Source organism: Coregonus lavaretus (assembly GCF_964263955.1).
Source record: "Coregonus lavaretus genome assembly, chromosome: 37".
Classification (NCBI taxonomy): Eukaryota; Metazoa; Chordata; class Actinopteri; order Salmoniformes; family Salmonidae; genus Coregonus; species Coregonus lavaretus.
Window position 1 is genome coordinate 31548460 of NC_140024.1, and position 25976 is coordinate 31574435.

Here is a 25976-nt window from a genome sequence, read left to right on the forward strand (position 1 = left end):
ACACCACAACAACAGTAAAGACAGAGTCCTATACACCACAACAACAGTAAAGCCAGTCCTATACACCACAACAACAGTAAAGACAGAGTCCTATACACCACAACAACAGTAAAGACAGTCCTATTCACCACAACAACAGTAAAGACAGCCCTATACACCACAACAACAGTAAAGACAGAGTCCTATACACCACAACAACAGTAAAGACAGCCCTATACACCACAACAACAGTAAAGACAGAGTCCTATACATCACAACAACAGTAAAGACAGTCCTATACACCACAACAGTAATGACAGTCCTATACACCACAACAACAGTAATGACAGTCCTATACACCACAACAACAGTAATGACAGTCCTATACACCACAACAACAGTAAAGACAGTCCTATACACCACAACAACAGTAAAGACAGAGTCCTATACACCACAACAACAGTAAAGACAGTCCTATACACCACAACAACAGTAAAGATAGAGTCCTATACACCACAACAACAGTAAAGACAGTCCTATACACCACAACAACAGTAAACACAGTCCTATACACCACAACAAACAGTAAAGACAGAGTCCTATACACCACAACAACAGTAATGACAGTCCTATACACCCCAACAACAGTAAAGACAGAGTCCTATACACCACAACAATAGTAAAGACAGTCCTATACACCACAACAACAGTAAAGACAGCCCTATACACCACAACAACAGTAAAGACAGAGTCCTATACACCACAACAACAGTAAAGCCAGTCCTATACACCACAACAACAGTAAAGCCAGTCCTATACACCACAACAACAGTAAAGCCAGTCCTATACACCACAACAACAGTAAAGACAGAGTCCTATACACCACAACAACAGTAAAGCCAGTCCTATTCACCACAACAACAGTAAAGACAGAGTCCTATACACCACAACAACAGTAATGACAGAGTCCTATACACCACAACAACAGTAAAGACAGAGTCCTATACACCACAACAACAGTAAAGCCAGTCCTATTTACCATAAAAACAGTAAAGACAGAGTCCTATACACCACAACAACAGTAAAGACAGAGTCCTATACACCACAACAACAGTAAAGACAGCCCTATACACCACAACAACAGTAAAGACAGAGTCCTATACACCACAACAACAGTAAAGCCAGTCCTATACACCACAACAACAGTAAAGACAGAGTCCTATACACCACAACAGTAATGACAGTCCTATACACCACAACAACAGTAATGACAGTCCTATACATCACAACAACAGTAAAGACAGAGTCCTATACACCACAACAACAGTAAAGACAGTCCTATACACCACAACAACAGTAAAGACAGTCCTATACATCACAACAACAGTAATGACAGTCCTATACACCACAACAACAGTAAAGACAGCCCTATACATCACAACAACAGTAATGACAGTCCTATACACCACAACAACAGTAAAGCCAGTCCTATTCACCACAACAACAGTAAAGACAGAGTCCTATTCACCACAACAACAGTAATGACAGTCCTATACACCACAACAACAGTAAAGACAGTCCTATACACCACAACAACAGTAATGACAGTCCTATACACCACAACAACAGTAAAGACAGAGTCCTATACACCACAACAACAGTAAAGACAGAGTCCTATACACCACAACAACAGTAAAGACAGTCCTATACACCACAACAACAGTAATGACAGTCCTATACACCACAACAAACAGTAAAGACAGTCCTATACACCACAACAACAGTAAAGACAGAGTCCTATACACCACAACAACAGTAAACACAGTCCTATACATCACAACAACAGTAAAGATAGTCCTATACAACACAACAACAGTAAAGACAGAGTCCTATACACCACAACAACAGTAAAGACAGAGTCCTATACACCACAACAACAGTAAAGACAGAGTCCTATACACCACAACAACAGTAAAGACAGTCCTATACACCACAACAACAGTAAAGACAGAGTCCTATACACCACAACAACAGTAAAGACAGAGTCCTATACACCACAACAACAGTAAAGCCAGTCCTATTTACCATAAAAACAGTAAAGACAGAGTCCTATACACCACAACAACAGTAAAGACAGTCCTATACACCACAACAACAGTAAAGACAGAGTCCTATACACCACAACAACAGTAAAGACAGAGTCCTATACACCACAACAACAGTAAAGCCAGTCCTATTTACCATAAAAACAGTAAAGACAGAGTCCTATACACCACAACAACAGTAAAGACAGTCCTATACACCACAACAACAGTAAAGACAGAGTCCTATACACCACAACAACAGTAAAGACAGAGTCCTATACACCACAACAACAGTAAAGCCAGTCCTATTTACCATAAAAACAGTAAAGACAGAGTCCTATACACCACAACAACAGTAAAGACAGAGTCCTATACACCACAACAACAGTAAAGACAGTCCTATACACCACAACAACAGTAAAGACAGAGTCCTATACACCACAACAACAGTAAAGACAGCCCTATACACCACAACAACAGTAAAGACAGTCCTATACATCACAACAACAGTAATGACAGTCCTATACACCACAACAACAGTAAAGACAGCCCTATACACCACAACAATAGTAAAATCAAATCAAAGAAATAGTAACGAGTGCCCAGTAATCTGTCATGAGAAAGAAACCATCTTCAACTATATTAAAGGCATGAAACCATTTTCAACTATATTAACGGCATGAAACCATCTTCAGCTATATTAACGGCATGAAACCATCTTCAGCTATATTAACGGCATGAAACCATCTTCAGCTATATTACAGGCATGAAACCATCTTCAGCTATATTAAAGGCATGAAACCATCTTCAGCTATATTAACGGCATGAAACCATCTTCAACTATATTAAAGGCATGAAACCATCTTCAGCTATATTAACGGCATGAAACCATCTTCAACTATATTAAAGGCATGAAACCATCTTCAGCTATATTACAGGCATGAAACCATCTTCAGCTATATTAAAGGCATGAAACCATCTTCAACTATGTTAAAGGCATGAAACCATCTTCAGCTATATTAAAGGCATGAAACCATCTTCAACTATGTTAAAGGCATGAAACCATCTTCAGCTATATTAAAGGCATGAAACCATCTTCAACTATATTAAAGGCATGAAACCATCTTCAGCTATATTAACGGCATGAAACCATCTTCAACTATATTAAAGGCATGAAACCATCTTCAGCTATATTAACGGCATGAAACCATCTTCAACTATATTAAAGGCATGAAACCATCTTCAGCTATATTACAGGCATGAAACCATCTTCAGCTATATTAAAGGCATGAAACCATCTTCAACTATGTTAAAGGCATGAAACCATCTTCAGCTATATTAAAGGCATGAAACCATCTTCAGCTATATTAAAGGCATGAAACCATCTTCAGCTATATTAAAGGCATGAAACCATCTTCAGCTATATTAAAGAAGACTGTGAGAGGATGGGGATGAGAAAACAACTCTGGCAGGAGACAAAAGGCCATAAAAGAGAAGGCAGAGGAAAATGAATGTCCATTTACATGCAATGGAGACCGGCCAGCGAAGACAAACGGCTGGAAATTCAATTTGGTTCTGAACACTGATCTTCTCTACATCGTTTCCGCCTGCCTCTTCACTCATACTGCTCAAACATTGTGGTCTTACCCGATGGCTTTGTTGTGCAGTAAAGCATTGATAGAGGTTTGTGCTATAATGGTTTGTCTGATTGAACAAGAGTTCATTTTGAGAAGTTAGGGAGCAATTTGTCCACGACGCCACTATCAATTCAGAGGAAAGTCTAGTAATGGGCTATTTCCAGCCATTTTGATTTGGATGCTGAGGTACGGAGGCCCAGTGTTGTATTATAGTAATGGAAAAGTAAGAGGGGAGTTTAGGAAGGAACACAGAACAGTAATCACCCACACTGACAGGTTGAGGACGTACTCACATGGTAAACGCACGTGTCGCTCTGTGTGTGTGTGTGTGTGTGTGTGTGTGTGTGTCTGAGGAGCGGAGTTGATTAGACAGTGTCATGGATCTTTTGACGCTGTGTGTCTTGACAGTTCTGGTTCAGTAAGGGCTTGCTCAGACAGCACCAACACTATGGTATATTAAGGGCTTGCTCAGACAGCACCTACACTACGGTATATTAAGGGCTTGCTCAGACAGCACCAACACTGCGGTATATTAAGGGCTTGCTCAGACAGCACCAACACTGCGGTATATTAAGGGCTTGCTCAGACAGCACCAACACTATGGTATATTAAGGGCTTGCTCAGACAGCACCAACACTATGGTATATTAAGGGCTTGCTCAGACAGCACCAACACTATGGTATATTAAGGGCTTGCTCAGACAGCACCAACACTGCGGTATATTAAGGGCTTGCTCAGACAGCACCAACACTATGGTATATTAAGGGCTTTCTCAGACAGCACCAACACTACGGTATATTAAGGGCTTGCTCAGACATCACTTACACTACAGTATCTTCCTACTTTCTAGCCCTCTGACAACAGCAGAGTGAACCAATCTCAATCCTACGCATGTCATTCAATAGAATGAACAGAGCCAATCTTATGAACCAAGCTGCACTGATGTTGAATTAAAATGTAGAATGCATTTTAAACACTTCACAAATTAACATCAATGCAATGGATACGAAGTAATACAATGAATAAAACAAGCTTTCTCTAAGTTTGTTAAGTAATAAGACAATGGCAGTGTTGAAGATTGTAGAGAATGGAAAAAAATCGACTCCACATCCAACCACAGTGAAGAAGGTATTTTAAAGGCCCAGTACAGTCAAAAACGTGATTTTCCTGTGTTTTATATATCTTTCCCACACTATGAGGTCAGAATAATACTGTGAAAATTATGATAATGCCCAGAGCTGTTTTCAGAAGAGCTGTTTGAAAATACATTTCAGCCTGTTTCGGTGGGATGGAGTTAATTTACCGCCTGGTGATGTAAATTAGTTAACAGACCAATAAGAGAGTTCCAAACTTCTCTGCCAATAACAGCTAGTTTTCAGTTGTCCCCTCCCCACTCAGACCACTCCCAGATTGTCCTAGCTTGAGAAATATTTGCTAAGAAGCCATTTCTGTTTATTTTTGACCATTTTAATTGAAAACAACCACAGTAAGGTACTTCATTGTTACCCAGAAAGGATTTGATGTTGAGATAAAAACGGCTGCATTGGACCTTTAACACTGTGTTTTCACACCCACAGAATGTAGAATGTGGCAATTCTATATGAGAAGATTCTACCACCTACTGTTCTCTTTGATATCTTCTGGGACTGTGACTGTGTCCTGAATGGCACCCTATTCCCTGGGTCATTCTACAGATTCGGTGACATTTCAGTATTGTCAGTGTCCCAAGATGTACTAGTGTTATAACTTGTCAGAACATTTATCAAACTACACTTAAATTACAACATTTAAAAGTTTTACATGTTTTTAATATGGAGTAGAGAATATGATTTTAAACAGAGATGAATTTCAATACTTATATGTTTGCTTTTCTTAGGAGTATTAAGAATTTCGCCTGTCCCTATTGACCATCATGCAAATGGCGTGACTCATTTTGAGTACACAGTGTTAAATAATAATGCTTTTTTTTTGTTAAATTAATTGTATATGCCCCCTTATTATGCATAATCCATTTTCTCAGCATAAGACATTTTATTTTCTGAGAAATTCAGGCTTTTACCCCTGTCCTTGTATTTCTTTCAACCCCGTAACGCAACAATACCCCCACTCACAATTAAATAATGGTTTGATCCTGTGGACATCATTTATGAGGAAGTGACATCATACAAGTCTTCAGAGAAGCCTGGTGTGACAAGTGGTAAGCTGCTCTCTCACTTTTTATAAATATTTCATGTTTTTTAAGCACATATGGGCTTTGTCAATCTCAGGTATTCAACTATGTTGGGGGGGGGGGGGGAATTCATAGTTAAGATTTTACCAAGAATTGTTTTTATAGCTATGAAGTATAACAATGTCTTTTGTTGAATAAGGCCATGTGGCACACTGCTAGCTGCTAGCATCCCGAATTAGCAACAGATTAGCACAAAATCTTCAACCCTGTCACATTCAACCCCATCACATTTTTCAATGTTACGGGGTTGAATGGCTGTTACAGGGTTGAATAGCTGTTAAATCTTAGCAATATTTAATGTATATTGCTTAATACCAATCATATTTTCTTGTTGAATGTTTGTTGTTTACGGTTTTACAGTATCAACTAAAAGTACGAGGAATTTTTGAAAATAATAACTTAAAAAAAGTGACAATTAATTTGTTCTCTCTCCTATATACATTGACATATTTAGGAGTATTATCTGCAAGTTCATGTTCATTTTACTACATAGTGATTAAAAGGATACAATATTTAGTCTTGAAGAGTAAGCAGGTCATTGACTTGACCTTGACCTACAATTTCAGATTCAACAATGGAAAAAACAGCAGCAGAAAGGAAACACACATAGAGATGCCAGCCAATTTGCCAGTAGTTCCATCCACAATGCGGATCCACCAAGTTGTTTGTGTGGCTGCAAGGCAAATTGCCTACCGTGATGTAAGCTGTATGTGCACAGTCCACAACAAGAAACTGGAATGCCAGTGTTTCAATACACAACATTTCACATTTACCCCTAAAGTTACATCAGTCGTGTCACAGAGGGAGGTTGATTGGGCAAATCCAGACATATGCGGGAAATGGTGCGTGGCCAAATATGATGACGATTTCTATCCCGGAATAATTCTAGCCACAGATGAATCCCATGTGCAGGTCAAATGCATGTGCTGTGCTGGACCAAATAGGTACTTCTGGCCACTTCTTGATGATATCCTGTGGTATCCATTTGAGGACATCTTGGAACACATTGATCCCCCTAAACCGGTGACTTCTAGGCACATGGAAATACAGAAGGAAGTGTGGGCTAGGCTCTCTCAGTAAAAATGGTGAACAAACTGTAGGCTTACCTATAGGTTATTAATGTTAAGATGTTTGCTTAATGTTCAAACATTCAAACAACACAGACATTCCTGCCATTACTCTGGATATGTCTATGAAATCAATGAAATGTTGTAACTGTTGTTAGTTTATTACTGTGTTTTAATCTGTCTAGATTTCATCTTGATTGTTTAAACTTTAAAAGCTATGTTGACAGTAGTTTAAAATGTTAAAAAATGGCAACATGTGACCTATATAGGTTATCAATGTTAAGATGTTTGCTCAATGTTCAAACAGACTCCTGCCATTATCAGATGGATATTTTTATGAAATCAATGAAATGTTGTTACTGTTATTAGTTCATTAATGTGTTTTACTCTGTCTAGCTTTCATCTAGATTCTTTAGATTTTAAAAGCTATGTTGACAGTAGGTTTAAAAATGTTTAAAATGTTTAAAAAATGGCAACATGTTAGTGATCTCAAAAGATAAAACATATGACACGTGATGCTTTTCACTCAACCCTGTTACATGATTTTCAACCCTGTTGCGGTGCATTCATCCCTGTTACGAGATTATTTTTGTACATTTTTGTATTAAATACATAAAATATAACATCAATAGTGTTTTTATTGTGTGTATTAAATCAGGGTAAATAAGGTTATTTCAATTTTGTCAGGAATTACGCAGCATTCTTGCACATTTCTTGCGAAAATGTGGAGTTAGATTAGAAATTTCTTCATCGTAAACTGGAAAGGATGGTGCTGGTCAGTTTTTCTTGATTTTCTCTTTAATTACAATATGCCATTATTTACAAGGGACATCTAAACTGTGAGATTATGCCAGAAGCTGATCTCAAGCTTATTGGAAAAATGAATAGTTGAATAACAAAATGACTGTGACGGGGTTGAATTAAATTGGGACTTGTTTGAGAAAATAATACAGAATAATAACTTAATACTCTACATTGAGATGGGAAAAGGTATTTTCTATCAAGTACACACATTACTTTGTCACATCAAATAAAAAAAAGCTTAAGATTTTAATGTTCATTGTTTCATCCTCCTCAATCACAAAAGGCACCGAATCTGTAGAATGACCCCCCTACATGTGATGTAGGCTTAGTCAAAAGTAGTGCATGTGGACTACATAGGTAATAGGGTGCTGTTTGGGACTAAGCCATGATGAGACCTGCACCCTGAGTGACTGAAGGGAAGTTACAGGAGGATTGTCGGGTCTCTTGGGTATGGGTGGGAGAAAAAACGATGTACAAGTTAGAAAAGTAAAAAAAATACGTTGATTTAATCTGCAGTGAAGTGGGGCTAAAACTGGAGTGGTTTTGTGTTGGTTGGAATGAAAGATGCAGCATTCTAAACTTCTTCTTCTTACTATTATTACTCTGCACCAATTTCAGGCTCCCAGAAGTGTAGAAATAGACAGATAATAACAGTGCAACATTGAAGTAGTCTATTTTGTGATAACACAAAGACATGTATTTCCAAGCAATATTTCTCAAATGACAGGATGGTGCTAAATCTGCTTTGTATGGACATCAAATGTCCGAACAATATTACATTGGGGTTTATATTAAAACAAGGTTAACTGGGTTTATTTCACTTACAGTATAAGTACTGTATAAAAATCCCCCTCAACCAAAATGAATTGCATTCCTTTCTCACGCTGGGTTTAAATGTTGAGAATGGGTCATTGTCATAACCTCAAGGACACATCTATAAAGCTGCAATCAGCAGTTGAAACAATAACAAAGCGCTCTCCCGCCCCATTTCGCTAAAAAGCTGAGGGATGGGCCTGGAGAAATGTAACCACTCTAATTCATATACAGAGCTATGGATGCAAGGTCTGACCATCCATTATATCAAAATAGTAGTTTAAACCATGTCGTGAGGCTACACAGTGTTTGTTTACAAACGTTGGAGTAAAACAAACATATATTTTGGTTTCCGATGCGGTACGACAGTTAAACTAAGCTCATTGGGCATTTATAAGATATATTCCTAAAGAATCAATGGGTTCATATAATTAATTTATCCAACAATTATACGCCCAAAAATGGATGTAGCTACTGCAGATTGCCCCTTTAAAAGAACAGACGGTCAATTGAACATAACGTAGAGCTTTCAGAATCATCTGATATCAAAGATGAAATTGGATTATGTTTCCGGGACGTTGGACGAAACAATACATACAGTGCTTTGAAAGCTTAAGCATCCTTCCTACCACAATATTGATCCAATGACTGACTGGGCCTTTGGCTTGTGTAGTGGAGGTCAGATAGTCCTAGCAAGACTAGCCTCACGTTGTGGCGTCATCTTCCCTGAAACTTGAAATGACCTCAAGGTAACTAAAAAGGAGTAGAGTGAATCCAAAAATCCTTCCTTACCCCAGGACACTTCAACGGGTCAATTTATTTTGTTCAAGCTGGGCTGAAGCGCGTTTGGGTACACTTTCTTTCCAGGAGTAGAGTGAAGTTAATGGTTAAGGCTATGATTGGGGGAGGGGAAGCTGGTCCTGGATCTGTACCTAGGGGAAACTTTACCCCGGAGCCAACGGAAAAGGTCAAAATCATAGAAGGTGAGCTTTTATGGTTCAGTGGAACTGACTTGGGAATACAGAGTTATTGTTGGAGGTATTGAATATGGATATCCAGGGATGATACTTGAGCTAGACTTACCTGGAGGCAAGTAGGAGCAGGACCCAGAGGAGTTGACCAACACATTGGTATGGAAGGTAGCATCAAACCTCTCATCAGCACTATGGGAGAACATGGCTGTGTTCAGTTAGTGGGCATTAGTGCAGTCGTTCCCAAACCCGCTCCTTGGGGATGCCCAGCCATCCCAAATATGAGTTACATTCCAACACTACAGTAGCACAGCTGATTCAACTAAAGATTGCCTTGCTGATTGACTAGTTGAATTAGGTGTGCTGATTGACTAGTTGAATTAGGTGTGCTGATTGGTTGACTAGTTGAATTAGGTGTGCTGATTGGTTGACTGGTTGAATTAGGTGTGCTGATTGGTTGACTGGTTGAATTAGGTGTGCTGATTGGTTGACTTGTTTAATTAGGTGTGCTTGCACTGGAGCGGATGGCAGGCCCTTAAAAGAGGGTTGGGAACCACTACATTAATGTGTGCAGACAGGCCCTTACAAGAGGGTTGGGAACCACTACATTAATGTGCAGACAGGCCCTTACAAGAGGGTTGGGAACCACTACATTAATGTGCAGACAGGCCCTTACAAGAGGGTTGGGAACCAATGCATCAATGTGCAGACAGGCCCTTACAAGAGGGTTGCGAACCAATGCATTAATGTGCAGACAGGCCCTTACAAGAGGGTTGGGAACCAATGCATTAATGTGCAGACAGGCCCTTACAAGAGGGTTGGGAACCAATGCATTAATGTGCAGACAGGCCCTTACAAGAGGGTTGGGAACCAATGCATTAATGTGCAGACAGCAACACGACAGTCTTTTATTGGTGTGGTAGTATGACCTTGAGCTGTGAAAAACATAATCATGAATCATACGGCTATAAAACACTAGAGCAACACAGACTGTTTACCATAATGTATCTCCACATCCATTCATGCTGCTCACAAAGGATTACATGGCAAAGAACATGTACTGTATCAATTGTAACACAGTAGTGTGTGTTAAAAAGCTAAAAAGATATGCTTGCCTTCGAAAATGAGTATTTCTCTGTCTCATTATTTGCTGGGTTACCGTGTGATAGAAGACCTGAAGTGTGGTTCTTTTGTTGCAGCATAACAGCAGCCACAATTCCCTAGAGATGACCTAGTCAGAGCTCTGTCTCTCGCAACACACGATGCACTCCTCCAAATTAACTCCCAAGGGTTTCAATAGGAATGGAGGAAGGTGAGAGAAAGTTAAAAGAGTTGCCGTTCCACGGGAGGCAAAACGCCACTGTAGTGGAATGTAATTGACCGGGGTGAAACTAAGGCTTTGTTCAATAGAACAGTGACAAATAGGGATGAAAAAGTAGTGTTCTGCATTAGGAGAAACAGGCAGGGTGTTCTGCATTAGGAGAAACAGGCAGGGTGTTCTGCATTAGGAGAAACAGGCAGGGTGTTCTGCATTAGGAGAAACAGGCAGGGTGTTCTGCATTAGGAGAAACAGGCAGGGTGTTCTGCATTAGGAGAAACAGGCAGGGTGTTCTGCATTAGGAGAAACAGGCAGGGTGTTCTGCATTAGGAGAAACAGGCAGGGTGTTCTGCATTAGGAGAAACAGGCAGGGTGTTCTGCATTAGGAGAAACAGGCAGGGTGTTCTGCATTAGGAGAAACAGGCAGGGTGTTCTGCATTAGGAGAAACAGGCAGGGTGTTCTGCATTAGGAGAAACAGGCAGGGTGTTCTGCATTTGGAGAAACAGGCAGGGTGTTCTGCATTAGGAGAAACAGGCAGGGTGTTCTGCATTAGGAGAAACAGGCAGGGTGTTCTGCATTAGGAGAAACAGGCAAGGTGTTCTGCATTAGGAGAAACAGGCAGGGTGTTCTGCATTAGGAGAAACAGGCAGGGTGTTCTGCATTAGGAGAAACAGGCAGGGTGTTCTGCATTAGGAGAAACAGGCAGGGTGTTCTGCATTAGGAGAAACAGGCAGGGTGTTCTGCATTAGGAGAAACAGGCAGGGTGTTCTGCATTAGGAGAAACAGGCAAGGTGTTCTGCTGTTACAATTTTATTTTCACGTATTTACATTTTAATCATTGTGATTGTCCTTGAAGAAAGCCTATGAGGGTTAATGGTATAGAATAGCATATGGAAAACTGCATTTTGGGTGAAATACTATTTTGCTTTATTCTGACTTTTATTGCCTGAAGAATAGCCTCGCTGGCCAGCCTTACATAAAATGCACATGATAATGTAAGCTGACCAGATCAGGCTGGCTCCTAAATAAGCTATTATAATCTGTGTATTGGACATTTCCAATGTTGGGATAAGAGTTTATTTCCTCAAATCAACACTATGTCATGATAGGGCAATATGATATCACGTGTCCAAAAGCATTTCATGTCCAAGATGTATGAGCTCAACACCTGTCTTACAAACTGTATTAGTCCTGTTTCCGCCTCATTGGAATACATTATAGGCCATACTAATGCTAAGCTCTTGTCACAGACATACAGTACATATAAATGGAGTTGGCCAGCTATCTAGAGCAAGAATTGGTTACGGGGTCCAAGATTACTGGCATAGTACTGACCTGTTATACAACAGGATGTCTGGCTTCCAGATTTGGCTATCAGGGAATCTCACGTTGGTCACCCCAGGGTATTCAGACTGATTCCACTGCAGGTAATAATCATTCCAGTACTGGGGAGAGAAACATCATACACTCATCATATTCTCACCCCTCCTCCACACACGGTTCCAGACAAGCTAAATCGATTAGTGGGAGGTTCTGTGGCCTTGCATCGCTTGGTGAACCTAATCACGGGTTGATAAACAAAGTATCCATCTATGCAGATTAATCTGAACAGGGAAATGGTCAAAGTTTTGTGGTAACCGGGGAAATCAGGCATCGCATAGCAACAATTGAGAAGCTGTTAAAAAGGAACATCTTTAAAAGGGGATAAGGAGTGTAGGAGTGTTAACTTGAACTGTTTGTCATGACTAACTGTTTGTGTAACTGTTTGTTATGTCTAAAGGCACAGGCGGCCGGTGGAACCTTAATTGGGGAGGACGGGCTCATAGTAATGGCTGGAATGGAATCAGTGGAATGATATCGAACACATCAAACCCAAGTTTTCCACGTGTTTGATACCATTCCATTTACTCCATTCCAGCCATTATTATGAGCCGTCCTCCCCTCAGCAGCCTCCTGTGGTATAAGGGTATTGCTGACAGAAGCCTGTCTTTATTAAACATACAGAGCAGATCAGATTAGAATCTGTCCCAGTCTATAATAAACACAGTGAGCAGATCAGATTAGAATCTGTCCCAGTCTATAATAAACAAGTGTATCAAGGTATTTACATTTTATGGGATTAAGGCTATGTTCCAATCTTTTCTAAGATCTACATTTTACTGCCAAAATAAAGGAAACACTTGAATAAATGAGGGATACAAAGTATATTGAAACAGGTGCTTCCACACAGTTGTGGTTCCTGAGTTAATTAAGCAATTAATATCCCATCATGCTTAGGGTCATGTATAAAAATGCCCAGTTGCCCATAACTATGGCTACCATGGCTAGAAGAAGAGATCTCAGTGACTTTGAAAGAGGGGTCTCAAAGGAGCATAGGGGTGTTTAAAGGGTGTGTGTCTCAGTCACCAGATCTCAACCCAACTGAACACTTATGGGAGATTCTGGAGCGGCGCATGAGACAGCGTTTTCCACCACCATCAACAAAACGCTGAATTATTGAATTTCTTGTGGAAGAATGATGTCACATCCCTCCATTAGAGTTCCAGACACTTTGCCAAGGTGCATTGAAGCTGTTCTGGCGGCTGGTGGTGGCCCAACGCCCTATTAAGACACTTTATATTGGTGTTTCCTTTATTTTGGCAGTTCCCTGTATATATTCCAACTCTAATCCAAATGTAGATGACTAAACAAGCCATGGACATAGTGACCGTCATCACTGAGTTGGAGGATTGGAAATGATTGGTCTGAAAAGGTCATGAATCTTACAATAGCCTACATATCCTGTATCATACTTTGAGTTGTGAGAGGAGGTGCATGGACTGTTTATAATGTCAACAACACTAGATTGTAGCCTTGTGTAGCAAGGTGAAGTTTCCATACGTCAGGTCTGATATGCCATGACACATCACAACAAACGTAGCCCCAGTATGGAGCATGACTAAGCATACCCAGTCAAATAACTACATGTTCTTGTGTATTGTCAGTTTTCATTCTTTATATGGGAGGTTGGCAGTCATAAGTGCTGTAATCGATAAGTGTTGGCAGACATAACAGATGGAGGGTACACCACCTTATGAGTGTACTGTAAGTGGAACAATATCCACACAGTCTCAATTACTTTCTTTAGCAAGCTGCCCCGCGTGCTCAAACAGATCACATCCAAGTCTAGAGATGGATGTTGGTTTGTCTATATTTCATCCTCTTAATGTGGCATTGTCTTCCCCACCAGGGGATTGAGCCAAAGACGATGGATAGTAAATCAGAGGGATACTATAGTAGCCTGTTTCTGGAGTAAGGTTAAATCCGTCTATAAGGTCTATGGATTGGTCTATGGATTGGCACTATGAAGGACTGACTCTCTGGAGGTTGCCCAGACAACACAACATTCATACAGTTTGCTGATGAGGCGAGAGCGGGAGAGAGCTTAGTGTCATAAAACATAAACACAATCTTCCCTCAGTTTTGTGTGACTGAGTGGCTTAGTTATTGTTCCTGAGTTTACCAATTTGCAAGATTGATGAAGGTGTAGTATAGTATGGTGTAGTATAGTGCAGTGTAGTGTAGCGTAGTATATAGGGGTGTAACGATCCATCTACTACATCGATGTATCGATTTATATTCCTATGATCCAACTACATCGATCTGTGCTCGGCAAGTTGGCCTTTTGGACAACATATATCAATCTAACATCGTTTTAAAATGTAATAAATCGATTGTATCGATACTAGGAAATAACCCATTGGATTTAAGCACGTCAGACTTTATATGGATGTTTTTTCTTAGCACTTTTAATGATAAAGGCTTTAAACATTACTCGATTCAGTCTGCCTATCCGTGACGTCATCGCCCCGCGCCAGCAGCAGCGCAAAGGCGCAAAGACAACAAAACATAGCATGGCGGACGACAGAGGAGAAGCCGACGAGCGAGAAATTATCAAGCCACCATTGCGGTCCTTACAAGAAACAGGAATCTAGGAAACTTCACCTGCACTGTCCAGTATCCAGGTATTTATTTCAGTCACACTGGTTGAATTTTTGGCTAAAAGGTTACTGAATCGATTTCAAGTCACTGAATCGTTTCGGATCGTATCGTTCTAAATGAACCAATATCGTCCTTGAATCGTATCGACAACCACAAATCGTGATACAAATCGAATCGTTGTTAAAACGAATCGTTACACCCCTAGTAGTATAGTATAGTATATAGTCTAAATTAAACCTGTTAAAACAGGCAAATGGAAAAATGTCTTACCAGCTGCAACCATATGTTGGTTGTTAAAACCTGGTTCTTCTCATCCTGTTGCATTGAGAGATAGATGAACATGTCAGATTGTAACATCATTGAATAAAGACATAGCAGGTAATACAATAACTCAGTGTTTCTCAATCCATTCCTGAAGAACCCCCGAGGGGGTGAACATTTTTGTTCCAGCCCAGCGCTAACACATCTGATAAAACAAATAAAACAAATCACCAAGCCCATGATTTGAGTTGAATCAGGTTTGTTAGTGTTGGGCTAGCGCTAAAACGTCAGCTCGGTTAACCTGCGTACCACAGTAACTCACCACGTCCATGATCTGCATCAAACTAAAGCTGAAGTTGACGGTGAGGGAGTGGGTGTCATTGAACACTGGCCTTTCTAGTGGGTTGTAGTTGGCCATAAGATCCTTATACAGCCTCCGCTGAGGCTCCCCTTGGAGGGACACTGCCAGGAGAAAACCACAACAGAGGTACACATTTGAGCCTCTGTTTTAAAATGTGCTTGGTATTCTCTGAAGATCGATAGACTGTACGTAGATGTGTGTGTAGTCCCTGTTGTACAGTCGAAAATAACATGTCTTGTTAACCACCGTGTGGTAAAAAATGGTCATGCTTTTTTACTAATGTCTTTCACTTTCACTACCTCTGTCACATACATGACCCAAAGCAAAATGAGATAATGCTGTAAACATGAGCAGCAGATGGACCATACACCTTTTAGCTTACTCTCCAATATACTGAGAGAATGAGAGAGAGAGAGAGAATGAGAGAGAGAGAGAGAATGAGAGAGAGAGAGAGAATGAGAGAGATAGAGAGAGAGAGAGAGAGAGAGAGAGAGAGAGAGAGAGAGAGAGAGAGAGAGAGAGAGTGTGTGAGTTTAAAAAAAACTTTATTTGGTCTGGGAACCCACAAGACAAACACTCAAACAAACAAAAACATGGTTAAACATAAATTAGAAACACAACACCAAATCTTCCTCCACAGTAACTAAACACAACAACCCCATTAACTCATAAACAGCCCAATGTTTTTAACCATTTTGTAGCAGACAAACTCAACCCTCTGTCTCGCTGCCAACATCCCCTCCAGCATTCCCACCACATCCACAGACCCCTGTCCCCGAATACTGTTCTTTTGTGTCTTCCAAATTGCTAATTTAGCTGCCCCTGACAAAGTTACAGTGAGGGAAAAAAGTTTTTGATCCCCTGCTGATTTTGTACGTTTGCCCACTGACAAAGACATGATCAGTCTATAATTTTAATGGTAGGTTTATTTGAACAGTGAGAGACAGAATAACAACAACAAAATCCAGAAAAACAAATGTCAAAAATGTTATAAATTGATTTGCATTTTAATGAGGGAAATAAGTATTTGACCCCTCTGCAAAACATGACTCTTCTTGAGCCACTCCTTTGTTGCCTTGGCCGTGTGTTTTGGGTCATTGTCATGCTGGAATACCCATCCGCGACCCATTTTCAATGCCCTGGCTGAGGGAAGGAGGTTCTCACCCAAGATTTGACGGTACATGTTTTTGTTGTTATTCTGTCTCTCACTGTTCAAATAAACCTACCATTAAAATTACTAGAATCACCACTCTCGACGGGTCTGACCTAGAGTATGTGGACAACTACAAATATCTAGGTGTCTGGTTAGACTGTAAACTCAACTTCCAGACTCACATAAAGAATCTCCAATCCAAAGTCTAGAATCGGCTTCCTATTTCGCAACAAAGCCTCCTTCACTCATGCTGCCAAACATGCCCTCGTAAAACTGACTATTCTACCGATCCTTGACTTCGGCGATGTCATTTACAAAATAGCCTCCAACACTCTACTCAGCAAATTGGATGTAGTCTATCACGGTGCCATCCGTTTTGTCTCCAAAGCCCCATACACTACCCACCACTGTGACCTGTACGCTCTTGTTGGCTGGTCCTCACTACATGTTCGTCGTCAAACCCACTGGCTCCAGGCCATCTATAAATCACTGCTAGGCAAATCCCCGCCTTATCTTAGCTCATTGGTCACCATAGCAGCACCCACCCGTAGTCTGCGCTCCAGCAGGTATATCTCACTGGTCATTCCCAAAGCCAACACCTCCTTTGGCCGCCATTCCTTCCAGTTCTCTGCTGCCAATGACTGGAACGAATTGCAAAAATCTCTGAAGCTGGAGACTCTTATCTCCCTCAATAACTTTAAGCATCAGTTGTCAGAGCACCTTACCGATCACTGCACCTGTACACAGCCCATCTGAAATTAGCCCACCCAACTACCTCATCCCTATATTGTTATTTATTTTGCTCTTTTGCACCCCAGTATCTCTATTTGCACATCATCTCTTGCACATCTAGCATTCCAGTGTTAATACTATTGTAATTATTCTGCACTATAGCCTATTTATTGCCTTACCTCCATAACTTGCTACATTTGCACACACTGTATATATATTTTCTGTTGTATTTCTGACTTTATGTTTTTTTTGACCCCATATGTAACTCTGTGTTGTTTTTATTGCACTACTTTGCTTTATCTTGGCCAGGTCGCAGTTGTAAATGAGAACCTGTTCTCAACTGGCTTACCTGGTTAAATAAAGGTGAAAAAAAAAAAAAAAAAAAAAAATTACAGACTGATCATTTCTTTGTCAGTGGGCAAACGTACAAAATCAGCAGGGGATCAAATACTTTTTTCCCTCACTGTAAGCAAGAGAACTACACCCCTTCGACTAAACCTGTACTTTGGCCCAAATATAAACATTTGGGAAGAGAAAACCTCTCCCAGAGCTGAGAACCAACTAGTGATCAGGTCAATCATCCCGACCAACCTGGGACACTGTAAGAACAGATGTGCCAGAGTTTCAGACTCAGCACAGAATGGACACCCCTCCCCAACAGTAGGATCCAGGTGTACCAGATGCATATTGGTGGCTATGGCTACATGCATTATCCTCCATTGGAGGTCAGCTGTCCTCTTATCAATTTGACTGCCAACAGCCTTTTGGGGAGGCAGCTGGACCAAACACATCCGCCCACCTCGTTGATTTTACCCCTTCCAGGGAAGAAGCACGGGGCACTTTTACACATATTATGTACATGGCCTTCTTTCCCACCTCCTTGAACTCCCCCAGCTCTGGGGTATCGAAGTAAAGCAGCATCCCCACATCCTCCTCTAATGCCTCCGCCGCAGCACTAACATTCAGCGCAGGGAACACATAATCCAGACCCTCCGTCCACCGATCAGAATTGGAAGCATCAGTCACATACTGCCGATGAAGTACTGGCAAGGAATTCTTTCTCTCAGCTCCTCCAACGATCTGCTCCAGCTCCGCATCAGATGACCCAGCTTGGTACACCCCACACCTAACAGGCATGAACATAGGCTGGCTGAACCCATAGCACAGGACTGGATGAAAGTGTTATAAAAAATAGGCTCTTCAAAAAAGCCACATCCCTTACAGGACAATGTCGAAAACTCTCCAAGCCTGCATAACAGACTCATAGAATGGAGTCAGGCCAGACAAACCACCCCATCTAGCTTTAAGAGGAAAAGGTGCCCAAACAGCCCGCTCTCCTCATCAATGTGTAGGCTGTATCGACCCAGCTAGAACCATTACTGTACAACGGTCTCTGGGCTGCTTGAAGCCAGAAAGCCATAATCCAAGAAGAAATGTCCACCAGGCCTTGCCCACCCTTGTGCAGTGGCAGGGACAGGGCTGCAACTTTAATCCAATGTTGTCCAGACCAGAAGAAATTGACAAAGGTCCTCTGAAGCTCTTGTATCATTAGTCTGTGCCACAGGGTAGAGGCGGCTAGGTTATTGGCTACCAGCACCCTTCCCCTATAAGACAGCATATAACTGTCCTGAAATTAGGCATCCCTGCCTAATACCCCTTTGGACGGGGATGGGGCAGCTCAAACCACCCCCCACCTTCACCATACATGAGGCACCAGCATACAGTAATAATAATAATAATAATAATAATAATAATTAATAAGCCATTTAGCAGACGCTTTTATCCAAAGCGACTTACAGTCATGTGTGCATACATTTTTACGTATGGGTGGTCCCGGGGATCGAACCCATTACCATGGCGTTACAAGCGCCATGCTCTACCAATTGAGCTACAGAGGACCACCAGTAAACTCATCCAAGACAAAAAAACATCCTCACACCCAAAGGCGTTCATTGTTTTGAACAAGTACTGGTGGTCCACACGGTCAAAAGCCTTCTCCTGATCCAAAGAAAGCAAACCCACATTCACATCAGACAATTTACAAATGTCTAAAACATATCTTATTAGAAACAAGTTATCAACAATGGAGCTGTCAGGTACACAGTAAGACTGGTCCTTGTGGACCAACAGCCTCAGATATTCTTTCAACCTGTTTGTGAGACACTTAGATATAATTTTTATATTCTGCACATAGCAATGCAACAGGTTGCCAGTTTTTTAAAAGAGCATAATCCCCCTTTTTTGGCAACAATGAAAGCACAGCACGTTGACAGGATACAGGACGAGAACCCTCATAAGAAAACGTTTTGAAACTACCTAAAATTGTCCAATGAGAAAACAGACAAAGAGAAAAAAGCACCCTATGAGGCATGATAATCATCATTGTTTTAATTTTCTCTTAACCTTACCACGTTTCCCACTACCTTTTGTTGCCGTGACAGCAGTAACACATTTCCTCCAGCGGAAACGCTTCTTCACACTCAACGGGTCTAATCCCACAGTCTTCTGTAACACCACAGCTGACCTCACAAACTCATCAACATTTAAAAAATCTGCCAATTTAACAGATTTCCCAAAAGTCTGGTCCATCAACAGTGATATCAGAAATGTCCATATCCTTCTCCTGATCCTCCTCAACTGAGGCCACAGACCCCTGACTCCCCTCTCAACACTACCCACTTGCACCCCATCACTCGTACCGGGCATCTCCTCCACTGCCTGGGAGACTAGCCCCACCTGAACCCCCTCCTGTACCCCATTACTCATAATGGACATCTCCTCCACTGCCTGGGAGACTAGCCCCACCTGAACCCCCTCCTGTACCCCATTACTCATAATGGACATCTCCTTCACTACCTGGGAGACAAGCTCCACCTGAACCCCCTCCTGTATTCCATCACTTGTACTGGGCATCTCCTTACCAGTCTGGGGAAATGGCTCCCCAGATCCGTCCTTACCTCCTTCAACAATATTCTGCTGCACATCAGATGCTATGTTCCCCTCTGGTCCAAGCTGCAACTCAGTACCCTCAACACAAACAACTTGTTCCTCAGCAACAGGTGCTTGTGCCTGCTTTACTACTGTCAGCCCACCTCTCCCTACATCAGTGGGCCCAGGCGTTGCGAGGACCACCTGCGTCCCTCCCTCCGCCTTCTCCCTTTTCGGGCAAGCATGTCGCTTATGGCCAACATCCCCACACTCAAAACACTGCTGACTACCCATACTTGCAGAAGCCATATACGGTCTGTTGTCATACTTGACTTTAAACGATAACTCCAAAGTCTGCTCCAGTGAGTCCAAAAACATAAACACCTGTCGCCGAAATGACATAACCTGTTTCAGAGCCTGGTGTTTGCAACCCAACGGGACAATTTTAATTGAACTTGCAAACTTTCCAAACCGCAATAACTTGCGCTCCAATAGCTCATTGGGAATAAACGGCGGTACATTCGAAATTGTTACCCTTGTCGACGGAGGGAAAAGCGGCGTAACTTGAATAAACATACCTTTAAGAAGTACGCCATGCTCAACCATCCAATTGACAAGACGCTCTTCTTTAAGAAAAACCACCACCGCTTTATTCATCCGCGACGCATAAGCAACATTCTCATAGCCTACCTTCTCTCCTACGGCGACCAGAACCTCTTCCACAGTGACAGTAGCCTCAGTAACACACCTGAAGCCGTGCCGAAGTGACAGGGACGGCGTCCCCATGTGGGTCGCCATCCCCACCAAAACCAGGGCAATTCCAACAAGAAATACAATATACCTAATTCTATTACAATTTTATTTTTTTGAAACCTTCATCATGCATAAAAAAAGGAAAACCACCAAGAAAAAGAAACAAAAAAGAAAACACAGGCCATCTAACTCCTCCAGATACCACTCGCTCATACAATTCCCAGCATGCACCAAACACTCCCAGCATGCAGAGAGAGAGAATGAGAGTGAGAGAATGAGAGTGAGAGAATGAGAGTGAGAGAATGAGAGTGAGAGAATGAGAGTGAGAGAATGAGAGAGACTATAAACCACCTGGTGGACAGCTGGTCCAGCTCATTTGGATGTTTGCTTATTGATCCAAGAGGCTCATCAAACGATCTCCAGCTAGATTCAGCGAGAAGCATACCGACACCCTAACTCTCAGTACTTCAGTACTCTCTGACATGTCTTACTAAGCCATTCTACAGTACCAGTCATTGGAATTGCATGTCCATGGTTGTGTTCAGTACAGAGAAAACATTTTGAAACTACCTAAAATTGTCCAATGAGATCACAGATTTTTGTTTTCCGTTGCAAAGTATTTAGTCACGTGTGCTGCACTGAACAGGACCCTGGTGTTTTCTCCCAGCTATGCATGGACCATAACAACACAGTGTATTCAGTCCATTCAGAGTCCTCCCTCTTTAATTCTCTGAAAAGGTCTCACTCTGTTTGAAGGCGCTTTAGACACCTACTTACCTTTCTAAAAGCCAAAGCCCAACCACCCACAAACATCTCTGGGAAAGCACTTTACTCCATTGATTTGGTTGCTAGGAGAGCTCAAGGGTTCACTGTCTATTTTGAAATTGTTTCTAAGTTCTGTAAGAAAACATCTATGTCCCTCATCAGTTACCCAGGTCGCATAAAGAGGCTCTCAGAACTGGAAGATCAGATAAAAGCTTGTTCTTTGTCTCCGGTCTGATTCCCCCCCCCCGGATCTCGGGCCCTCTTCATAATCTAATTTCAGTGTTACCATCAGTGGGATAACATCACTGTGTTATTGTGTAAAGATGTATCAGTCATTCATCAGGGTACATTAGTAATATTACTGACGCGGTAATACAAAGTAGCTTTCTGATGCTTTTGCCAATACCAAGGGAGGCTGGGGAGGACGGAGACAAAGCATCTCCTGGACTTCTTGATTAAATCTAGGAGACCCACTAATGTCAGTTAGATGGATAAAGCAGAGAGCTTGCCAAGACTATCCCTCTCTCCATCTCTCTCTCTCTCTCTCTCTCTCTCTCTCTCTCTCTACCCCTCTCACCCTCTCTCCCTCTCTCCATCTCTATCTTTCACTCTTAATCTCTCTACTTCTCCATCTCTCTCCAGCCAGGTCACCTGTGATACAAGTCAGTATTCGACATCCATTCATGTCTGAGGACGTTGGGAGATGATGTGGAAACCGGCCACTAGGGGCAACAGTGAGCGTTGGTTCCTTCAAGTAGGTTTCTGTTTAGCTAGGGCGTTGTGGACAGGATGGCAGATGGGCGTAAGCATCTGCCTTTGATTCTAAAGGTTGAATACAGCGATAGAAAGTTATTTTTGTTTTAAGCCAATCCCAAACCTTAACCCTTACCTTAACTATTCAAGTTAAAACCTTACGATTTCAGAGTTAATGACTAAACTTAACCTTAAACACTTTGAAATCTGACGTTTGCAATAACTTCTAAATTTTACATTTGAGAATCATGGATGAACGTCTAATTCTGACGTGAGACTGTGAGAGCTAGTTGCTCTCTCTGCCCCTCTCACATTCTCTCTCTCCTTCTCCCGCTCCATCTTTACCTCTCACTCTTAATATCTTGATCTCTCTCTCCCTCCGAGAATTCAATTAGGTATTGCAAATAGACTGGAGACTCCAGAGTGGAGGTCTTAATAAATGGAGTGCCTCAGCAGACATTTTTTATTTTTTATTACTCTTTCTTTACCCATTTACTTTCTTCTATTTTTGCTGCTGAACCTGATGAGAGGTGAACCTGATGAGAGGTGAACCTGACTAGAGGTGAACCTGATGAGAGGTGAACCTGATGAGAGGTGAACCTGACTAGAGGTGAACCTGATGAGAGGTGAACCTGACTAGAGGTGAACCTGACTAGAGGTGAACCTGATGAGAGGTGAACCTGACTAGAGGTGAACCTGACTAGAGGTGAACCTGATGAGAGGTGAACCTGATGAGAGGTGAACCTGACTAGAGGTGAACCTGATGAGAGGTGAACCTGACTAGAGGTGAACCTGTTGAGAGGTGAACCTGATGAGAGGTGAACCTGACGAGAGGTGAACCTGACTAGAGGTGAACCTGACTAGAGGTGAACCTGATGAGAGGTGAACCTGATGAGAGGTGAACCTGATGAGAGGTGAACCTGACGAGAGGTGAACCTGACGAGAGGTGAACCTGACGAGAGATGAACCTGACGAGAGATGAACCTGATGAGAGGTGAACCTGATGAGAGGTGAACCTGTTGAGAGGTGAACCTGACGAGAGATGAACCTGATGAGAGGTGAACCTGATGAGAGGTGAACCTGTTGAGAGGTGAACCTGACTAGAGGTGAACCTGACTAGAGGTGAACCTGACTAGAGGTGAACCTGATGAGAGGTGAACCTGATGAGAGGTGAACCTGTAGAGAGGTGAACCTGTTGAGAGGTGAACCTGTAGAGAGGTGAACCTGTTGAGAGGTGAACCTGACGAGAGGTGAACCTGACGAGAGGTGAACCTGACGAGAGGTGAACCTGATGAGAGGTGAACCTGATGAGAGGTGAACCTGATGAGAGGTGAACCTGTTGAGAGGTGAACCTGACTAGAGGTGAACCTGACTAGAGGTGAACCTGATGAGAGGTGAACCTGATGAGAGGTGAACCTGATGAGAGGTGAACCTGTTGAGAGGTGAACCTGACGAGAGGTGAACCTGACGGGAGGTGAACCTGACTAGAGGTGAACCTGATGAGAGGTGAACCTGACGAGAGGTGAACCTGTTGAGAGGTGAACCTGTTGAGAGGTGAACCTGATGAGAAGTGAACCTGTTGAGAGGTGAACCTGACGAGAGGTGAACCTGACGGGAGGTGAACCTGACTAGAGGTGAACCTGATGAGAGGTGAACCTGACTAGAGGTGAACCTGATGAGAGGTGAACCTGATGAGAGGTGAACCTGACGAGAGGTGAACCTGACTAGAGGTGAACCTGATGAGAGGTGAACCTGACGAGAGGTGAACCTGTTGAGAGGTGAACCTGACTAGAGGTGAACCTGACGAGAGCTGAACCTGTTGAGGGGTGAACCTGACGAGAGGTGAACCTGACGAGAGGTGAACCTGACGAGAGGTGAACCTGATGAGAGGTGAACCTGACTAGAGGTGAACCTGACGAGAGCTGAACCTGTTGAGAGGTGAACCTGACTAGAGGTGAACCTGATGAGAGGTGAACCTGACTAGAGGTGAACCTGATGAGAGGTGAACCTGACGAGAGGTGAACCTGATGAGAGGTGAACCTGACGAGAGGTGAACCTGTTGAGAGGTGAACCTGACTAGAGGTGAACCTGACGAGAGCTGAACCTGTTGAGGGGTGAACCTGACGAGAGGTGAACCTGCAAGTAAGCATTTCATTGCACTGTGTACTCCATGTATACAGTGCATTCGGAAAGTATTCTGAATACTTTCCGAACGCACTGTATATGACAAATAAACAAACTTGAACATGAACAAGGAAAGACAGAGAGTAGATATGCTGCCAACGTAAGCACAGGCAGGAAGGGGAGTGGGTAATACTGTCACTCAGGATGTAATGGCATGACAAAGGTTGTTTCTCATCATTTTCTCAAAATATAATTGTTGCTTCACTTATTTCTCAGTGGCTTGAATATGCAGATCATGTCCGCACATTATCATATGGAGTGCATGCTTCATCAAAGCTTCAGAGCTCTAATGGGGAATAACTAACTAGGCTTACTGGTCTTAACTACATGTATATGCATGGCACAGAAGTCCTTTTTCATTCTCATTGTGCCTGCCAAAGCCATCTGCATAGTGATGTTGGAGATGCAATTACAACATATATTTATTTATAAGCTGTCATTTGATTTATTAATTTTAAACTTTTTATGTCAGATTTTGAGTAGCATCCTGAATCAAACCTGTTGAACCAGTCCTGCGAATCAACATGTGAATATACAGTAGTAATGCATGGATAGATTAGGATCAGACAGTGGTTGCTAGGATACATGCATTGAAAACATGGACTGATAACAGTATGTTCAGCACAGTAACTGTGAAAATGTATTCACTGATGTTGACCAACAACTTTATTTGAAAGCAGCACTGAATAAAACATCTAATGAACCACTAAAACATCTAATGAACATTTAGAACAACACATAATAATGACCTACGCTTATGCTCTCAGGTGCACATGAAATTAAAAGGCATGCATTACTTCTCACCCTTCAATAGGCAGGCAGTGACTGCAATGTAGAGGAGAGTTTTCCATGGACCCATCATTGCGTTGAATAGAAGTGTCTGGCATAGACCCGCGGAAATATCAAACATCAATGATCATCCTCCATAGCCTTCCTCACTGAAGTGTGAAGGCTGGAAGAGATGTGAGCGGAGGGGGAGGGAGCAGTGGGACTGGGGACTTAGATAGCACCGCCGCCGCCGCCCCTCCTACTAAATATGTTTGACAAGAGAGGGGTCTGGTCTCTCAGTATGATTTGCAGCTACATGGCGCTGCAGTGACAGACTTGCTGTTGCCTTTCGCAAAAGTGCAATAAAGTAAACCGTTGTCACTGTACCGGACACAATGTGCCACTTGACTAGTTATACAATTTACGCGCGCAG

The 25976-nt window shown here is 42.1% G+C and overlaps 1 protein-coding gene across 1 annotated transcript in view; it reads right to left on the reverse strand.

Moving 5' to 3' along the window:
• Positions 1-25637, reverse strand: part of LOC311111320 (neuronal acetylcholine receptor subunit alpha-7-like) — a gene marked incomplete at both ends in the record, with an annotated part of 38529 nt that extends 12892 nt beyond the window's left edge. Inside the window, 5 exons of the mRNA XM_084154041.1 lie at positions 9698-9777; positions 12240-12349; positions 15156-15200; positions 15469-15608; positions 25580-25637. Coding sequence (XP_084010167.1) covers positions 9698-9777; positions 12240-12349; positions 15156-15200; positions 15469-15608; positions 25580-25637 — 433 coding nt within the window. The remainder of the gene's footprint in view (positions 1-9697; positions 9778-12239; positions 12350-15155; positions 15201-15468; positions 15609-25579) is intronic.
• Positions 25638-25976: the final 339 nt, after the last annotated feature.